Source organism: Chionomys nivalis, chromosome 13 (genome assembly GCF_950005125.1).
Source record: "Chionomys nivalis chromosome 13, mChiNiv1.1, whole genome shotgun sequence".
Lineage (NCBI taxonomy): Eukaryota > Metazoa > Chordata > Mammalia > Rodentia > Cricetidae > Chionomys > Chionomys nivalis.
The window spans coordinates 68,080,886-68,100,603 of NC_080098.1; the positions used below are offsets into that span (position 1 = coordinate 68,080,886).

The following is a 19,718-nucleotide window of genomic DNA, read 5'->3' on the forward strand; positions in this document are numbered from 1 at the left end:
GACAGCCTATGTATATGAGCCCTTGCACATAAAGCAAAAGCCACCTCAAGACACAGCCATCAGCACCTCGGTCTCCATGAAGAATCTAGAAGGTAGACACATACTACCTGGAAGGAAGGTGACGTGGAAGACCAGCTGAGGACTGGGCTTTGAGCCTTGAAGACCCTGTCTTACTTAATTCTTATATACTTCACAAGGAACAGCTTGATCTATTCCCACAACATTAGGCTAGTCACTAGACCCTCCCCAACCTTCCTTTGGCTTGGCCGGGAACCCGAAGCCCAGTGGTTGGAGCTGGAAGAGAAGTAGCCAAGGCCCAGGGTGAGTGTCGAAGCTGCAGGGCCCGAGAATGGAGCCCAATGGCACTATCCATTCCTGTTGCTTAGACTCTACTGTATGGAAAGTCACCATCAGTTTGATCCTCACCACCCTCATCCTCATCACCATTGCTGGCAATGTGGTCGTCTGCCTGGCTGTCAGCCTGAACCGTCGGCTCCGCAGTCTGACCAATTGCTTCATTGTGTCCTTGGCAGCTACTGACCTGCTGCTTGGCCTCCTGGTGCTGCCCTTCTCTGCCATTTACCAGCTGTCTTTCAAGTGGACCTTTGGCCGGGTCTTCTGCAGCATCTACACCAGCCTGGATGTGATGCTCTGCACAGCCTCCATCCTCAACCTCTTCATGATCAGCTTGGACCGCTACTGTGCTGTCACGGACCCACTGAGGTACCCCGTGCTGGTCACCCCAGTTCGTGTTGCCATTTCTTTGGTCTTCATTTGGGTCATTTCCATCACCCTATCCTTCCTGTCTATTCACCTGGGGTGGAACAGCAGAAACGAGACCAGGGGAGACAATGACACCTCCAAGTGCAAAGTGCAGGTCAACGAGGTGTACGGGCTGGTGGATGGGCTGGTCACCTTCTACCTGCCTCTACTCATCATGTGTGTCACCTACTACAGAATCTTTAAGATCGCCAGAGAGCAGGCCAAAAGGATCAATCACATCGGCTCCTGGAAGGCAGCCACCATCAGAGAGCACAAAGCCACTGTGACGTTGGCTGCGGTCATGGGAGCGTTCATTATCTGCTGGTTTCCCTACTTCACGACGTTTGTTTATCGTGGGCTGAGAGGGGATGATGCCATCAACGAGGTGGTTGAAGGCATCGTTCTGTGGCTAGGCTACGCCAATTCAGCCCTGAACCCTATCCTGTACGCTGCCTTCAACAGAGACTTCCGCATGGCTTACCAACAGCTTTTCTGCTGCAAGCTTGCCAACCACAACCCCTACAAATCCTCCCTGAGGCTCAACAGTTCTCTGCTGTCCAGGAACCAAAGCCGAGAAGTCAGATGGCAGGAGGAGAAGCCCCTGAAGCTCCAAGTGTGGAGTGGGAAAGAAATCACACCTCCCCAGGGAACCCCAGACAGGTAAACCTTTGTGTGGGTTGGAGGTGCCGGGAGACACCCCCCCCCCCCTCTGTGTGGGTGACGCTGAGACCATTCCGTGAGCATTTTACAGAAATCATCTCTCATCCTCCAATGACTCTCTTAGGTAGAACATCTACCTGCAGTTTTAGAAGGCCACATTAAAGGTACAGGAGATCTTATCAAGGCCACTGAGCTGGGACCTGGACAATGTGCTACTCACCCCAGAGCTCAGAGGCCCTTCTTTCTAACTAAATTGCCTTTACACTCAGGTGGCCTAAGTAGAAGGCCCAACTCTGACACTTAGGCTTTGTGAGTGGCCAGTTAAAAACCCTCCAGAGGAACACTCAAAAGCCATGCGCAAATCAGCTCTTCCTTGAGGAGTGTTCAAGTTAGTAGGGAATGAAAATGGCAGAGGTTGGAAGGTGGGGCCTCAGTGGAAACTAAAGTGTGGGCCTTGTGTGTAGAGCGTGGGGAAAGACAGACACAGGGACTAGAGCAGGCTTTGGAAAGACGGGTGTGGTTAGCAGAACTGAGCCTTGGACAGAAGGCCACGACAGCCCCTTTGATGTGGGCAGGAGAGTGAGCCTGTAGATGTGTAAGAAGGAAGTTGCATTAACCCATGCATGGGGGGGAGAGAAAACAGCAAAGTCTTGTAGGCTACTTAAAAAACAAAAAGCCTGCAGAACATTGGGTATCCAGAGTGCAAATGATAGCTGGGACTGGGCGCGGGAGCACAGCGACAAAATTCCACCTCTGAGAGGTGTTCAAGCTGGGAAGAGAAAAGAATCAAAATGAAATTTCAGTAAATTCCCTGGGGACAAAGTCACGGCAGGGTACTGAGGGAATCTATGGCACTGTCCTGGGAGGCCCTCAATAAGGTCTCTGTGTACAGAGCCCTGTGGCACCGTCCTGGGACACACTCAGAAAGCTCACCATGTGCAGGCTCCATGGCACCGTCCTGGGGCACACTGAGGTCATTTGCTGTATGCAAAGCCAGCTCCTCCATGAGTCACGAACAGAGGATTGAAAAACACCTAACAGACAAGTTGTTACTTAATGTGGCTTTTCTCTCTCTTCCCCCAGACCATACCTCTGCCCCTACAGTGCTGGTCTGTGGAACAGACCCATTCATTCATTCATTAGTTAATTCATTCATTCGCAAGCCGCTGTGATAGGTTCTGAGTTCTGAGGAGCAACTGTGAGGGCCGAACTGCCTCATTCCATTCCTGGCCTTCATCTCTCTGTCCTCACAGGTGCCACCCCCTTCTAGGTGCCGAGGGTCCTCCCGTAGATGTCACACCTGTCCCCTCCCCTCCGTATCATTGAAAACCCCATTGCCCCTGCTCCTGAACTCTCGCTACAATGTCACTCCTGTCATCTGGGCCTCCGGACTCCCCTTCTCAAGTCCACCCTCCACGCCAGCCCAAGGTCACGCTGCAGGTGAAGACTCCCTTGTCCCAGCCTGATAGGTAAAATGCTCCCTCAGTCACGTCATTCTCCCTCTTCCATCCAGGGGACCACAGAGCTGATTTAGTTCACGGTGGAGGAAAAACAAAGATGCGGGGTTACAGACTAGACAGAAGAAAGTAGCCACTGTTTGGCTAGTGTATCAACTTGAATCCATCATCCCTGCTCGCTCCTTAGCTAATATTCACCTGTTGACCCTGCTCCTTAAACATTCTCTCAGTACATGCTTGGGGGGAATGGCTGGGTCACACCGGGCTCCCTCCACTTGCTTTCTACAGAGGCCAAAGGAGGGCATCCGATCCCCTGGAGCTAGCTATAGACAGTTGTGAGCCACCTGACATAGATGTTGGGAGTCAGCCTAGGTTTTCTGCAAGAGCAGCACACTCTCCAGACAGCTCTCTAGCTCCTAATCTCCACTTCACAGATGGGTGACCGAGGCTCAGGGTCCAGCAGGTTCCCCCAAGCAACACCAGCTGGAAGTTCCTAGCTGCTCCGCTAATGAGTACTTTCTGGATGCTGAGCACCTGGCAGGTCTGGATGTCCACATTTTATTCTGTCCCCAGAGTCACCCTGGGGAAAGTCAAGGACAGTTAAGAGGCGGTGCATGCCTGGCTCAATCATAGCTGTGGCAGTGAGTCCAGAGCTCAGGTCCTAGAGAGCTCAACTGTCGTCTGTCTTCAGCCTTTAGGAATGCAGACAGGCTTGGCGCTGGGGGGCGGGGGGGCAGAGGAGCCCACACACTTTAGAATTGCAGCAGACTAAGAACAGACAGCCGCTGGTTTTCTCTGTGCTGCCTGGTTGGCTGTGACCTTGAGCATCCCTCAGGAAGGTCAACTCACTGCTTTCCTGCTGACTGGCAGTTTGTCCTTTCTGTCTGAGGTCAGGAACAGAACTTACCAGTGCCTTTAACTCTACTCCTGAAGGGGACCAACCTAACTATCCTGAGTGAAGCCCGTGGAGACCTCAGGAGAGAGGTTAACCAAGCTGGCTGCTCCTACTTTCTCTGTGCCCGGGTAGCCAGCTCCCAGTTTGAGCCTCTGTCCGCCCCTTCCTCAGCCCTGCTGTGGGAGCACCTCGCCCGCCTGACCGCGTCACTACAAGTGAGCTTTTACCAAGTGTTTGTCAAGGCCTTTGTTAGATGCCTGAGCTGTCAGTACATAGCAGTGAACAGAACACAGACCCCGTTCTCAGGTGAGCAGTACTTCTCACTGAGCGGTCCTGAGCCACTAGCAGCTGCCCAGAGACAAGCCGACCAGCGGCAGGCTACCACTGCTTCAAATGTGGTAGAACTAAGATTCCCATCCATGCCTGTCTCTCCTCCAAGCCTGGCCTCTGGCCACCAACAAACACCTGGACTTGAACCTGGCTCTGCTTTTGACAAATACCCCAGACGCAGTCCTGCAGACACGGGAAGGGGAAGCTGAGGCATTGGAAGGCTTTGACCTATCTGTAATGCAGAGCAGGTGGAGAGGCTGGACCCTTTGGGTCTTATCCCCTCACTCGCTTGCTCCCATAATCTCTGGGGAGATAAGACTCCCAGGCGGGCACCTAGCCTATCACTACCTCTGAGAGTGCACTTCCTCATTCCAGCAGAGCCCCTGCGTTTCTGCTCCTGACTGGACAATGACCAGGTGCCGAAAGGGCTGGAGTACGAGCCAGGTACCTTCTCCTTTGCCTTTCATCACTCCCCTTGCCAGGGAGCCAAAATGTCCTCCAGTTTCTGAGTCTGCCTTCCTTACCTCCAAAGCCACACAAGACCTTTCTAAAAATGTCTTGATAATGGTCCAACCCTTCTGTTGGGAATGGAAGTCAAGGCTTACCCAGCCACCAAAGGTCTGTACTGCTTGTAACATACAGTTGCACTGATCTCCTCTTGTGCGCACAGGTTGACACCTCCCAGGCTACAAGACATTGTGCCACCTTCAACTAGTGCTATATTTGCTCCCCTACACCGTAAGTTCCCTGAGGCTAGGCCCTGCCCCTGTCACTCATTGCTGCATCCCCGACAGCCAGCCTTGTGCCTGGCATGCTGGCAGATGTCCAGATAAATTATTGTCCTACGTCTATGCAAACCCTGAGAAGTGATGAACGTTAGTTACTCCACTGTAGACATCAGAAAACCTAGCCTCAAAGAGGTAGTGCGGGAGCCTAGGAAAACTCAGAGAGCTTGTTCCCTTTTCTTATACATCAGGTCATAGGGGCCCTCCCTCGAGCCTTGACACCGGAGCCAGATCTCACAGTAGCATCCAGGGCCATCTCTGAGTCATAAAGCTTCAGATGGGAAACTTTTCCAGACCCACCCACCCCCACCAGCTCCCACAGATGACCCTGGAAGAGAGAAGGCACATGATAGTAGCAGAACATGTATCTCTAGCCAGGATAGCCATCCATAGACCCAAGCACAGCATGACCTTACTATGGGGTGGGGCTGCTTGGTTTCCTGTAAGTTCATTCTCTGGAGATGGGCTGCAAGGTCTGTGGACATGCCAAAGCGTCATGTCTGACAGTCACTTCCCCACAGGGGCTGTTACTAAGAGGAGTTTTGTGTATCGCCCTAAACTTGTTGGCTGGTTCCAAGAGCCCAAATGCATTTATTTCCATTTTCTGACTCTCCAACAAGACCTTGATTTTTGGAATGTTGATTTCATCATTTCTTAACGGCTCCTCCGCAAATATTAAAAGACAGTGACGCCCCCTGTCCCTGGGGTCCTGTTGGCTGCCTTGTATAGGTCAGGTCTCCCTCTCTGCGCTGATGTCAGCTGCTGCAGGTCAGGTAGACTCAGTATGAGTCATGGTGCCTCTACTCACTGGTCAGTGACAATCTGAGGTCCACTTTCCAGTCTATAAAGTGGTGACAAGTCTCACTGTCTTTTAAAGGTGCAGGCCCTTAGCATCCCCGGCATATGGCATGTGTGCGAACAAAGGGGATTCTTTACTTCATCAGTCATGTCTTCCTCTTCCCTGTCTACATCTCATTTCATCTTTCACATTTTCTCCCTCTCAGTCCAGAGACTGTCAACCCACCCATTTAAAGTGCACACACTAGTGTTTTCCAGAACCTTCACAGAAGAGTGTGGCCAATGTCATAGCCAATTTTGGAGCACTTATCTTCCCCCAAGGGAACCCTATTCCCTACTCTTGTCACCTCCCAATTCCTACAGCCCATTCCTGCATCCTCTAACTCAAAGGAAGTGCCCTGTCTATGTAGATTTCCTGATCCTGGATATTTTGTGCCTGGCTTCTTTCATTTAGCAAGATATTTCCAAAAATCCACTTTTCCTGTGTCTGTCTTCCTTTATCCATTTTTTTCGTCTTTGTTTTCCTCTTCTTCCTTCTTTCTAAGGCCCATTCATCTTTCACCAGGAACGATGGTGGAGGCACAGGGAGGTTCTGTGGGTCTTTGGACACAGATAGTTCTCCATGGGCTCAGCTGAAGACCCAGTGTAAGGTTGTGTCTGGGACCTAACTGGCTCAGATCCTACCCTCCTCTTTACACCCCTCCAGGTGGCCTCAAATGCCTAGATACTACAAACCTGCTCCGTGAGCACACAGCCATGGCCACAGATAACCACGGCCATAGACAGCCACAGCCACAGGCAGCATGGCCACAGACATAGCTTCATCTTCTTTCTCTGGAAAGAGTGTGGGATATGGGAGCCCCTTCTATCCTCAGTGGAAGTCAGGGGAAAGAGAATAAAAAGAGAAGTAGGGATCCCCGTCACAGTCTCAAAAGTCCAGAGGATAAATTAGAGCCCCAGAAGGAAACAGTGCGTCCAAGGATGGGTGCCTTTGGAGCCAGACGGAGGCTGAACCCGCTTCACCTTCTTCCCGGGACTATTCCTCTCCTCTGGTCTCTCTCCAAGGCAAGTCAGCAGGCGCTGCCTTCCTAGGGCCTGGGAGGAGAGGAAAGAGCCACTGCATTGCTGCCTTTTCACCCTTAAGATAAAAGACTTCACCCAGCTGAGAAGACAGGAAAAAACCCAAAGGCCCTTTCCCCGTGGGACCCAGCTCCTGGAAGCAAGCAGCTTGGGAGCACAAAGGAAGCACCCCTCTCCCTTCCCCCCTCCCAACCACCTGATGCCCTGGGCTAAACCAGGTTACAGACCTTCCCAGACCCACAGGAGACATCCCAGCAGGAAACAGATGGGAAACGCTTCTCTTCAGAGTGTCGAGCTCCGCATCTAAAATTGTAACAGGAAGAAAAGACCCTATTCCTTGTGCCTTTGAGGTGCTGTGTCTAGTTCAGATGCACAGATTCTTACTGCCATCCGGGAATTTTCCACCCTGCTCAGCCTAGGAATGGCAGGCTGTGCCATACAGATTAGGTCCATGGGAGGCCGGGATAGCCCAGAGCGTGGAAGTACAGACCGTGACATCTGTGCGGTCTATCTCCTAACAGTGAGTTTCTTGGATCATGTCAGTTGCTAAATAACACACACCTGTGCTCCGTCTGCCACCTTAGCTGAAAGGCAGCCATGAACAACAAGTAAATGCATGAAGGTGGCTGTGTCACAGTAAAGTATTGTTTATGGGCACTAAAATGTCAGTTGCATAACATTTTCATGGGTCATGAAGGGCTGCTTTACATTTTGATAGCCTTTTTTTTTTAATTAGAACAAGCAGTAGGTAAAATTGGACCCATGGACTGTAATTCACCAATGTTTGTACAGGGGTAAGATCTGAATACTAATTCCCAGCCACACTCTGTCTGGGACTTTACATATATGCTTTGCCCTCTCTAAGCCCCAGTTTGCCCATCTGAAAAAAACGGGAATTAAAATCATCTTCCTAAAAGGGTCAGGAGGAGGCTTCTCACCAGTTCACACATAGTGCCCGGCACAGCTATGCTCGAACCTGGAAAGCAGGAGATTTTATTCCCCAGTGGCAAAAGTTTGGGGCTTCAGTGATTTTGTCTTGGGCCAATCCTGGGTTACTCAGATTGGCTCCTGAACCTCTTGTCCTTCCTTCATCTGAAAGCTGAGAACTTGGATTAGTCATGGGGGACTCTTCCAACAATAACTACATATAAATGCTTAACGAGGGAGTGAAATTATGCCCACAACCCCAACTGTGATGTGTCAAGAATCTCTGGCAGCAGCCAGAGGAATATGGTTCTCATACTAATGAGTCACTTAGCGTGTGGAAGAGAATGCAACAAAATTTGTAAGAACAAGAGTCAGGATGAGCTACAGGATGAGCAGGGCCAGGTGAGGGCATTGGAGGCACCAGCCAGCTCTGCAGCAAGCTCTCCAGCCTTCGGAACAGGCAGCCTGGCTTCCTGGTGGCTCTGTCTTTACTGTAGGGGTGTCTGCTGGCTGCAACCCTGAAAAGCACGCATCCTTCTCTGAGACTCAATTTCCTCACCTGTAAAAGAGCTGGTCTGCCCCTGCAGAGACAGCAGGGAACCCCAGTTGGGGTGACACTGGTATTTATGTAATGCAGAAGCTGTTTACAGCAGAGTGTTGGGAGCCAGGGTGGGATAACGTTGGAGGTTGTCTACATCTGTGAATCCCCTGACAGGGAGGATGATGCCTCCCTGCCTAGAGATAAGGAGTGAATGGGGGCCCTGTAGCAAGTGCTGAAGAGTGAATGGCAGGTATTGATTACCACATAAGCATCAGTAGGTCTTCTTGTCCTGTATGTGACCCACGCAAAGCTGCAGGAGACAAAGCCAACTGCCTTACAGCCCACATAAGACAGTCCTGTGTTGGAGAACCACCCACGTCCCATCTCCACCCACCAACTGGAATTCAAGATAGGTGTCAAGGAAGTCCCTGACTCTATTACATTCAATTCATCCCAGATGAAGGGCAAAAACAGGCCAGAGACAAGTCCACCCAGGTCCAGCCAGGTAAGACGATGAATTTAAACTGGTGTGACAGAAGTGTGCACAATTCAGATGGCCGCAGCCTGGGAAGTCGCCCCCAGCTTGAATGAGACCTCTCAGATGCTACCCCACTGCAGCTCCCTGTGCAATCTGCAGGTGGCTGCACCACCCAAGGGTCTCCTTCTTCAAAGAGATTGTGCACTGCTGTATAAGCTCGGGAGGAAAGTCACTTGTAAGTCTTGCAACCTCCTGAGCCACTTTCCCCCTCTTGCGGGGAATGTTAATTTTTGTTTAAGTAGAATCTGCAGTTGAAAGTCAGAGAATCATCATTCTTCCTGCCACAGACTCCTGAAGTGATGACTCTGCACCGCCTTCCTCTCCCTGGCCAGGGGCACATGTGGTCCCCAAGTCACAGTGGAAAGATGGAAAGATGAGTCTTGTGCCCTGCCCCTGTGAGGGTTAGCCTCTAGCTAGCAACTTTGTTTTGCCTCTCTCTCTCTCTCTCTCTCTCTCTCACTCTCTCTCTCTCTCTCTCTCTCTCTCTCTCTCTCTCTCTCTCCTGGCTGCTGATATCTGCTCTGATTCATGAAGTCTTTGATTCATCGACGCCCACTTTTGCGAGTTTCACACTAATCCCCACCCATGAAGTTGACCATCTGAGGCCCCGTGGAAGCTGTCTCTCAGGGGCAGCCAGCTGACCTGGGCTTTACTTCCTTTCTCTAAAACTGCCCCAGTCTGTAAAGTGCTCTGACCCTGTTCGGTACCTCCCTCCGGGTGCAGGGCGAGGACTGTCAGCACATGCCTGGGTACCCCCTGGGGTAAGAGTCTTCCTCTTGTTCCGCACAGGGAGCAGGCAGACCCTGAGTTCACAGATGAAGGAAAACCTTAAGTTTCCAGTGTCAGACACCTCTGTCCCGTCCATCTGTGACCCTAGTGACTCTGGACGCGGAAGGCGGTCACCACAGGACTCATCCCACCTCCAGCCTCTGGGGTAAGTTTCCCAGGCTGTCTGGGCCCCTCTAGACCCGCCCTGTGCCACTTCTATGCAGGCACAAGTGGGATATCTAGCCTGGATCACAGCTGGCCAGCTGCCAAGCTCTTCTGGGCACTATCAAGAATCAGCCCTATCTGCAGGCCGTGGTGTCTGTTTGCTGTCGTAAGCAACTCCATGACAAGCACCATCAAACAGAGAACACCCAGGTTTCTTTCAGACTTTGCTAGAAACTGAATTTCTAGAAACAGAGTTCCACTCAGAGGGAAGGGATATTTTAGGCCTTTTGTTCCACTTTCTTGGTCTTTGGGACAGGCTATGTGGCCTTCCCTGATGCTAGCCACAACTGAGGGTATCACTTCCTCAAAGTCACGTCAGCAGCAGGATCCTGGAAGTGTTGCATGGATGTGTGGTCAGCTGATCAGAGCAGAGGGTAAAGCCAAACAGGAAGAAAGATTGCTGGCCTATAAAGATGTCAGTGGGAACAGAGGAAGGAGAAATAATTCTCTGAGGGATCTGAGGAGGAACCATGTGAAGGAAAACCCCTGCGCTAAACTCAAGGCTGACACCATTGAGACACTAGAGAACACAGTAGGGTCTCAGAACAAAGAGACCAGCATGGACATGCAGGCGCTGAACCCAGGCTTTGGAGTCCCGGAACTGAGTCAAATGAGAGGCTTTGCCAAGCTCCAGGTTCCCTATTGATGAAACGGGCAGGCTGCTTTGTCTGCCTCCTCAGGGTGAAGAGAAATGATACAAGGAAGTAAACTTCCAGAATTACATCAGATACCCTGGGGTCTTTTTCATAAGCATGAGGTGGGAGGGAGTCCCGGATCTCCTTTATCTTAAACAAACAATCCTGGGGCTGGCAGTAAGGCTCACTGACTGAGGTACATTCCACCAAGACAGATGACCTGCATTTAATCCCCAGGAACCACATGGTTCAGAGAGCTGACCATGGTGTACACATGTGCTTGTCTCTCATACGCACACACACACACACATACAAGCATGTGCATGAACGCTAATTTTTTAAAATCCAATTCCAGGAGAGGATTAGTTTGAACAACTAGGCTGGGTGGATAAAAGGCCAAGGCTAGGGAGGCCTGGGTGAGAGCCACATTCCAGAGAGAATGGAACCATGCATAGCTCCCAACCCCCAGCTCTGCTTCACACATCCTGAGGAGAGTGTGGCAAGGAGTGTAGTGCAGCGGGGCTCCCCAGAGGCTGCGTCCTTCATCTGCTTCATTCCATGGGAAAGTGACCCACGTACGTGGGCTCCAGGTCCTCATCTTCCAGAGATAATGTGACCAATGGATCCTCTTCCCAAAATGGGAGCCGTGATGTGAAGGAAGGCCTTGGAGAGTCTCACGGCTTCTTTTGCTTAGCACTCCAATATCAGGGTGGCAAAGAGACAGGGAGGGCTAAACCAGAAGCAGAGCTCCCCACACTGTCATTTCTCCTGCAAGCTACATCTCAGGTACGATAAGATAACCAGCCCCAGCCTGCTGGCTGTGCCACCTTAGGCAAGTGCCCCGACTTGTCTGGACCTTTGTAGCCCTGCTATAAGGAACCTACGGAAAACCATGTTTGGCATTAACTGGATGAGTCCACGAAATGCCTAGGGAAAGGAAAGCCTGGTGTGCATAACTGCTCAGCTAGCGGTGGCTTTTATATGGTTCCCATCTGCTCTGTGCCCAGAGTTCAGATGGAGCAGGTGTGTGGCACCTCCATCCCTGTCCTCATCAATTCCCTGTCCTGAGCTAGACCTTCATCTTTAGATACCCAAGCTGGTGCCCACCGAACAGGCTGCTGAGAGATCCCCAGCTCAGACATCCCAGCACAGGCTCAATATGAGTGTGGGATCACCCCTTCTCCTTTAGAGAGGACTCCTGTGAAAGCTGCCTGAACCCTCTTCCCTGCACCCTCCCAGTGGTGGGGGACTATTTCTTGGCAGGGGTTGGATTAGTCAGCCTTCTCTCACTGACACAGACTAGCTGAGGTAGCAATTTCAAAAGAGGTTCTTCTTGGGTTCACAAGTCTCAGTGTGTGGCAAGCTGGCTGGGCTGCTTTCAAGGCTGAGGCGCCAAGTGCATAAGAGAAGGTTGGGGAGAAAACAGCTCACCTAATCATGGCTGGGAGGCAGGGAGAGGGAAGGCAGCTGGGCTAAACCTCCCCTTCAAGAGCACACTACCAATGGCCAACTTTCCCTCCACTAAGCCCCTCCTTTCAAATACACATACACCCCACTAGACACCTGACTAACCACCAAGCCTTCAGCACATAGACCTTTGGGGGACAGTGAAGATGAAGACAACAGATGGGCAAGCTCCCTTCCCCCATGCCTGAGGTACTCACAAACCCCACACAGAGTCCTGGGGAAGGGCCAGTCTATTACCACAGGGAACTTGCCTGGGGTAGTGTGCCCAGTGGGCTGTGCCAGGAAAGACAATTTACTACACCCCTCTGCTCCAGTACCGTCAGCCGCCCCGGTGCCTGTAGGTCACACCTCAGGCAGAACCATCCTGCTGTGGCAAAAAGATGCCTTTCTGCCCCCTCTGCATCTCCCAGTCCTCCTCCAGCCCCACGCCCCCACACCCCCAAACATTTGGGGGTGCTGCTGCACTCCCAGTCATTGTACCAGGAGAAAACACAATGCCATGCACTTCTCACACCTCAGAGCAAGTAAAGGCTTCTGTTTCACACAACTCATGCCCGACCTGCTTCTCACTCCCAGGCTCTGGACACGCACATTTGTGTGCATGCATACCCAGCCACACATGAATGCACACTCTTAAGCTCGTGCCCTCTTCCTTTTTGCTCACTCGAAGGTCCACGTGTTGTGCTCGGTCTATACCTTAGCTGTCAATCAGTGTGTGCTGTCACTCAAAATCACTGGTGGTTGGCTACCCAGCTCAAACCATCTTGTTTCTTAGGCAGTCTTTGGGGACCATCCTATCATGCGTGTAGTCTGTCTCCTAGGGAGCAAAGCGTCGTCATAGGAAAGGGGTATGCTTTGGGGTCAGATGACATGGCTCACACTGGCCTCTGATGAGAGGACTTTGGGCATCTCCGCCTACCTGGAGCCTCAGTTTCATGATCTGTGAAAACTCAACGCCACCTTGCAGAGCCTGCCACTGTGATAATGAGGCAGAAAAACAGTGCAGCGACCAGCTACAGACTCAGGCCGTGCTGCTTCTTGTCAATCACTTCTGTGGGTTTTTAAGTCACATTATCTTTATTTTATTTGTGTGTGTTTGTGTGCATGTGTATGTGTGTGTACACCAAGGCATACACGTGGAAGTCAGAGGACAACCTGTGGGAGCTTGTTCTCTCCTTCTACCACGTGGGTCCCAGAGTCCAAAGCCAAGCATTGATCAAACAGAACACAGGAACCCTGCTGCTGGTTCTTCCATTGTCACCCAAGGGCACAGCTATCGCTCAGATGTCTGCTGAAACGGCAACAGCAGCACTCCCCACGCACATATACACGTACACACACACACATACATAGACACACATGCACACACACGTGCATACACACATCTCAGCTGCCACTGTCTGCTGGGGTTCCTGCTGACAAAGCTGTTGCAGAAAGGTGGGAGAGGTGAAGTAGACAGCATGCAGACGAGGACTGACCGCCAGAGTTACCCAGATGGGGCTCCCCCACACCGTCTGTCTAAGACTGACTGAAACATGTGTCATTTCACATGAACACCCACACTGACACTAGACAATGAATAGAAGATGAACAGTCAGGATGGCTCAGAGAGTCGAGGTGCTTGCTGCCAAGCCTGATGATCTGAGTTCGATCCCTGGGTCCCACACTGTAGAAGGAGCAACCAACTATTGCACATTGTCCCCTGACTTCCACATAAGCAGTATGGCACGTGCAACAATACACACATGAATAAATACATGTGATTGTTTGTTCAAATGTAAAAGGAAAGGATAATCTGGCACATGCTGTTATGACACTCTTAGCTTAGTGTGGGAGACAGGGAAGCAATGCAGTGGCGAGCTCAGGGGAACAAGTGCAGAAACAAGAAGTCAGTAATTCCGGGAGACCACAGAGACAGATGTACACAGGGGACAACTGGACAGCCTTGAGACAGGAGTAGAAGAAATGAAGGGCTGGGAACAGCACTCAGCAGCCCTGGGTTCCGGCCCCATCACCATGAAGGTGGAGAAATGAAGGACATGTCAAGTGTTAGGAAAACATATGCAGAGTTACAGACACAAGACAGGTAGTCCATGGTTCTGTCTGGCCATCTGGCCTGCAGACAGCAGATGGCAATGGAAGAGGGCCCTCTGCTGGGGTCCTGGGGTGTTGCTGTTACTATTATCACAGAGGGAACTCTAGGGTCTGGAGTGGAAGGGGGGGGCATCTCATGCGGGAGTGTTGATGCTGGGTTCTGACCCCTGGTGGCTGAATATATCCTAACGCCTTCAGTGTGAAAGTTTCTGATTCAAATAACATTTATTTGGGGGATATTCTCAGCCTCGACACGTATGCACCAGTAGCGGAAGTTCAGTGTAAAGGGACGGATTTCGGGTGGTAACTGACTCACAGACCATGAGGTCAAGGGTAGCTTGAGCACGGCTAGAACCAATGTTGAAGGTCGCTGCTGACAGGCTTCATTCTCACCCTCTCCCCACATGACCTGCAGCGGGCCCAAGCTCCTGCCCCACTGCCTGTTCACACCCAACAGAAAAGCGGCTCCCACCCTACTGCTCCAGCAAAAGCTTCAGGATTAAGTTTCATTGTTGAATTAGGTCTTGGTTCTTCTACCCTGAAACCCATCATCGTGAACCCAGTGAAGAAGCCAAAGCAACGGGGAGGAGGTCAGGTCACCTCTTCCACGTGGGCAGGAGTAGGGATCTCAGGGAAGAGCTAAAGTGCGGTTTCCAGGATGAGATAATGAAAAGGTGGAAGGGCAGATGCCACAACGACACCCATCCCTCTGTCCTCTCTTAGAGCCCAGTTAGTGTTCTTTTGCTCCATGTGTTGGGACTCAAAACAGAAACTGCCACGGGGCTCTGAAGGGGTTGAGGATGTAAAGCCTTCTAGTGAGTGTCTCTACAAACACAGGATGGCTTCTGCACACAACAAGGACAACATATAAACTTACAGAAGAAAAACATGGGATATTTTGATGACGTTGAGATGTCAAGGATTTCATAAGCAAACCCAAAAGGGGAAATAGATCAATGTGGCTATTAAAATTAAGAACTCTTGCTGCACAAGCATGCAGACCTGAGTTCGAATCCTCAGAACCCACATTAAGAAGCCAGGCATGGTCACATGTGCTTGCAATCCCAGCATTGAGGGGTGGAGACAAGTGGACCTCCAGAGTTTGCCAGCCAGTCAGCCTCCCCAAAAGGCTGCACTTCAGATTCAGTGAGAGCCCTCTCTCCGGGAATTGAGGCAAGAATAAAATGTCAGCTGCAGAGCAAAGCAATCATAAAACATGATAACATCTACATAAAAAAATGTAGGCAGAACAAAACAGAAATACTTGCTGAAGCGAATCAGGTGCTGGTGAAGTTAGAGTTCTTAATTTAAACATTCTTTAAACCATTATAGATATACTTTAAGTCGAATCCGTTTGGATGGTTGATGTATTTCATTCAAAAATACATAATAACTGAATTCTGTAGCAGCAAGATTTGCTGGAGGAGGGATTTATTTGAGCTGTTTATTTGTCTTTGGTTGCCTCTACCTTTGACACTTTACTGTGAATATGTAATGTCTCCCGAGCATCGTTACCTGGGTAATTAATTACTGACTCCACAGAGGACAATGCCTAGTTACCCTCAGTTTGAGGGAGCTTCTACGTAATTTCAGCAATAAGTGCTTCCTCGGAGCCACCAGAATATTCTTCCAAGGGCAGTTACCTCCCTGCTAGCTTGACCAAATATGTACATTGCTCACACGGTAGCAATACCCTCTAGAATGCGACAGACATGACCCGGCAATCTGGTTAGAGGTACAGTGTGCTGGGAGAGAGAGTCGGGGTCACCTGGAGGTTCCTAGCAGTAGCTCAGACAGAGTGTGCCACACATCAAAGGAGGCTGGGAACCAGCTGTGTCTTTGTTCCCAGAGCCTTGCAAAGCCAGGCAGCTACAGCCTCCACCACCATTGAGTGACAGGCAGAAGTGTGCAGGGAGGCACAATGTTCTTCCCCCTCCTCTGTATGGAAGGAGGCATAGAGAGCTTGGTTATCCCCACTGGATGGCAGCGAAACTTTGAGAGCCCTGGGCTCCATCCCCAGCACTGCAAGAATTTTGAAAAAGACACAAACACAGCTAGCACACATTACATGGGCCCCTACTCATAATGCGTTCATTCAGGTGTTTTGTTTTTTTATAGCACTGGGTTCTTGGGAGTTGGGGAATGTAGCTATGGGGAGCTCCATGTGAGATTCAGAGGCTCAGAACTGACCTTGTCAACACACATGCAGAAGCAGAGCTGGGATTTGAAGGCAAGGCTCCTGAGAGCTCCTCCTTGTTGCTGCCCATGAATGGCTCTAGGCAGGGAAGAGAATCCCTGCCGCCCCACACTACTTATTCCAGGTCCAGGCAGAGTGGACGCAGAGCAGACAGGCTCATTCCTAGTCCCGTGGACTTGTCTCATTGACTACCTGCTCTACATTGCTTTCTGATGCTTTGGAAGAAAACTCTATAACTAAAAGCAGCTTGGGGAGAAGAGGGTTCATTTTAGCTCACAGGTGACAGTCCACCATGATGGAAAGCCAAGGCTTTCCTTATAACTCAAGACAGGAGCTTCAAGCAGAAACCAACAAAGGACAGCTGCTAAATAGATTGCTCATTCTGGCTTGTTCCGCTAGCTTTTTAACAAAGCCCATGCCCTCCCGCCTAGAAATGATACCACCCACAGTGGGCTGTATCTTCTTATAGCAATTAGTAATCAAGAAAAATCTCCCACAGACTTACTCACAGGCCAATCTGATGGAGTCATTTTCTCATTGAGGGTTCCCCCTCCCATGTGTGCCACATTGGTAACCAAGATGACCCGTGATACCACCCCAGCTCTAACCTGTGCTTGTGTCTGCAGGAGACCAGCGCTGTCCTGCACCACCTGCTCCAATAACCTTCTAAGCTGCTGTAAGAGCCTATGGGGGCTTCGTTTTCTCCAGCAACACCCAGAAGGCGCCTCAGAGGAACAGTCGGGAGAGCTACAATCTGAGAAGACAGAAAGGATACCATCACAGGAAGAAATGAGGGCACTGCCCTGTGAAGTTGTCTAGACTCTGCCCAGGACACCAAGATCCTGGCCCTATCATCTGGACCTCCCTTCTGGAGCCTCTATGGACCAAGCCCTCAAACCACTGAGGACAAACTTCAGCCTGAGCCTGGGGCTTCACAGAGCACACAGACCAGTTTCCCTGAGAGCGGATTCCAGACAGGTGCTTGGGCTCTTCTAGGCTGAATTCCTTGGGTTCAAAGCTCACACTGGTGCTGGCTCTAAGAGACATGAGCAAATAGCTGGACAGATGTACACACATGCATGTATGGATGTGCTTCTGTAGAAAACACGCAGCTCTGCTGAGCAGAGCAAAGGATGTTGCTATAGAGCACTGGCCTCACTCCCTTGTGGAATCCCATCATGAGCAGAAAGAAGAGAAGAGAGTGGGAGTAAAGGATGAGGAGAGAAGCTGAACATGAACACCTAACTAAGTGCTAAGTACTTTGCCTACATGGATTCTCATCATTTCTATATATGTTATTAGGACCAGCAACACTGGCCAGACTTTACAGAGCTAGAAACCAAGAGTCAGGGAAGTATGGAATGTACCTCAGGCCACTCAGCTAGAAAATGTGCCTGGGATAGAGGTACTCAGAAAGTACTTGGTGAGTGGGTAGATGTGTGGAAAAATGGATGGATGGATGGATGGATGGATGGATGGATGGATGATAGATGATGGATAGATGGATGATCGGTAAATAGGTGGATGATGGATGAAGAGTGGATGATGAAGGATGGATGGATGGATGATGGGTGAATGGATGGATGAAGGATGGATGAGAGATGATGGGTAGATGGATGAAGTTCTTGAAACAACACTACACTGCCACTCAAAAGAGAAGTCAAGATAGTCCCTCAACTCAGCTAACCCTCCTCTAGCAAATCTTAGGCCTCCAGGAAGCCCTCCATGCTGAAATATAGCCATTGATGGTGCTTGTTATGAACAAGAAGCGGTGTGCAGTGGATTTGCAGGGCAAAATGTGCCTATTGCGTTCGGAAGGACAGGCAGAAGTCAGGAAAATGCAAAGGGTACAAATGTGTAGGCTGACCCAGTGCTGCCGTCTGCTGGCCACATGACCTGGACGTACTCTCCGCCACTCTGGGCTGCTCTTTACTCCTCTTTACAAATGGAAAAGCTAACCTTTCTGTAGTTAGAGATCTACTGAAGAGACTCAAGGAGGTGAAGTTGGTAAGCATTCCAAAGAGATGAGGATGTTTATGGGTTTCTCTACCCTAGGGCTTCTCAATGTATCGCCCTTCCTTGACTTCTCCTGATACCCATGCTACCTTGGGTTTCCAAGACCCTCTCCTGGCCCCCAACATCCCGTTAACTTTTCAGCTTTCTTTGTGACTCATTGACCTCCATACAACCATGAGATGTGACTGTTCCCTGGGGCTCCGGGCTGACACTGCTCACTCTGGCCCTCCCTTTGCAACCTCATCTACCTTCAGGACTCCAGTCACAAAACAGAAGAGATAATTCACTGACCTATAGCTGTAGGCAAGGCACCAGGCCATGCTACTCCTCTGCCCGGTTGCTTGAAAAGTACCTTACCTCTAACATGCCCACAACCACACTTTCCCTCACCTGCTTCTCTAAAGTCCTCCTTCTCGAGCAAAGGTCACATCCTGAGCTTCAAAACCTGAGGTCAGCCTCGGCCCCTCCTTTTGCCTTGCTTCTCATGGTGGACACTCTAGAGTCTTAGCCCCCACACGGGTCCGCCCAACTGGTAATCACCATCCCTGTTTCACCTGACCCAGCTGCTGAAGTCTCTAACAAAACAACTTGAGAAGCTGCTTAGGTCTCTTTCCTATACTCCCCACCTGCCCAGCCCCTTCCTCCAGTCAGCTCTCCTCACAACAGCCTTGACAAACTCGGAAAACACATGCCCTATTGTGTCAATTACAGGATAGGACCTTCTCTAGACTGACCCATTGGCCTGGCTTTGTCAGCTTCCATGTCCCTCCAGCTTCCCCCTGCACCGTCCTCCACCTCCTCTTAATTCTACCCCTATTTGCCTTGTCGTTTTGCTTAGAACTACCATTACTAGCAACCAAAGCACACAGAGTGCTATTTCCATGACCTTAACTGCTCTTTTGTCCTCTGGACAAAGTCAGCATCATGAGATCCCAGCTAAAATACCATTTCCTTGTCCCTTGGGACCCATCCTACACCAGGCCCTTGCCACACTGCGGGACTTTCTTTAGAGACTATTGGCTTGGTTGTAATGCAGCAGTTGACTGTGGTTTCTTAGACACTGTCTTACTCACCTACACATGAGTTCTTTTGGGTGACCTTCTCCTGCTGACCCCCTGGAGGAGTGTTCACACATAGCAGAAGTTAAGCGAAGACTCGCTGGGTGAATGTGCAAAGAATGTTCCACACTATTGTAAGAGCTAAGCTGCCAATAAACTTCAAGGCATCATTGGTTCTGATGACCACCAGAGACGACCATTGAATCTCGTGGTCAAATTTCCTCTGAACGCCCAAGAAAGCCATCTAGGTGCTCCTCAGGACTCTATGACAGGTGAGTCTCTTAAGTCACAGCGCAACTAACTGGAGACGGGAGAACTCCAGTGCAAAGGGACCTGGCCAACCACAGAAACAATCAGGGCTCAAGACCATGGTGCCCAGGGACAACGTGCCACTTCACAGGATTCCTGCAAATGTGAGCTCTCTGGAGCTTCTCAGGGAAGCAGAAATGGGTGCATGATGCCTAGAGGGGATCAGCTGCAGTGGG

General features: G+C 50.6%; 1 protein-coding gene across 1 annotated transcript; it reads left to right on the forward strand.

Annotated features, from left to right (window-relative positions):
• Positions 1–309: 309 nt before the first annotated feature.
• Positions 310–17,584, forward strand: Hrh2 (histamine receptor H2). Its single transcript, XM_057787906.1, has 2 exons — positions 310–1,422; positions 16,786–17,584. Exons 1-2 carry the CDS (start codon positions 350–352, stop codon positions 16,976–16,978), a joined length of 1,266 nt encoding a protein of 421 aa, XP_057643889.1. The 5' UTR covers positions 310–349; the 3' UTR covers positions 16,979–17,584.
• The last annotated feature ends 2,134 nt before the right edge of the window (positions 17,585–19,718 follow it).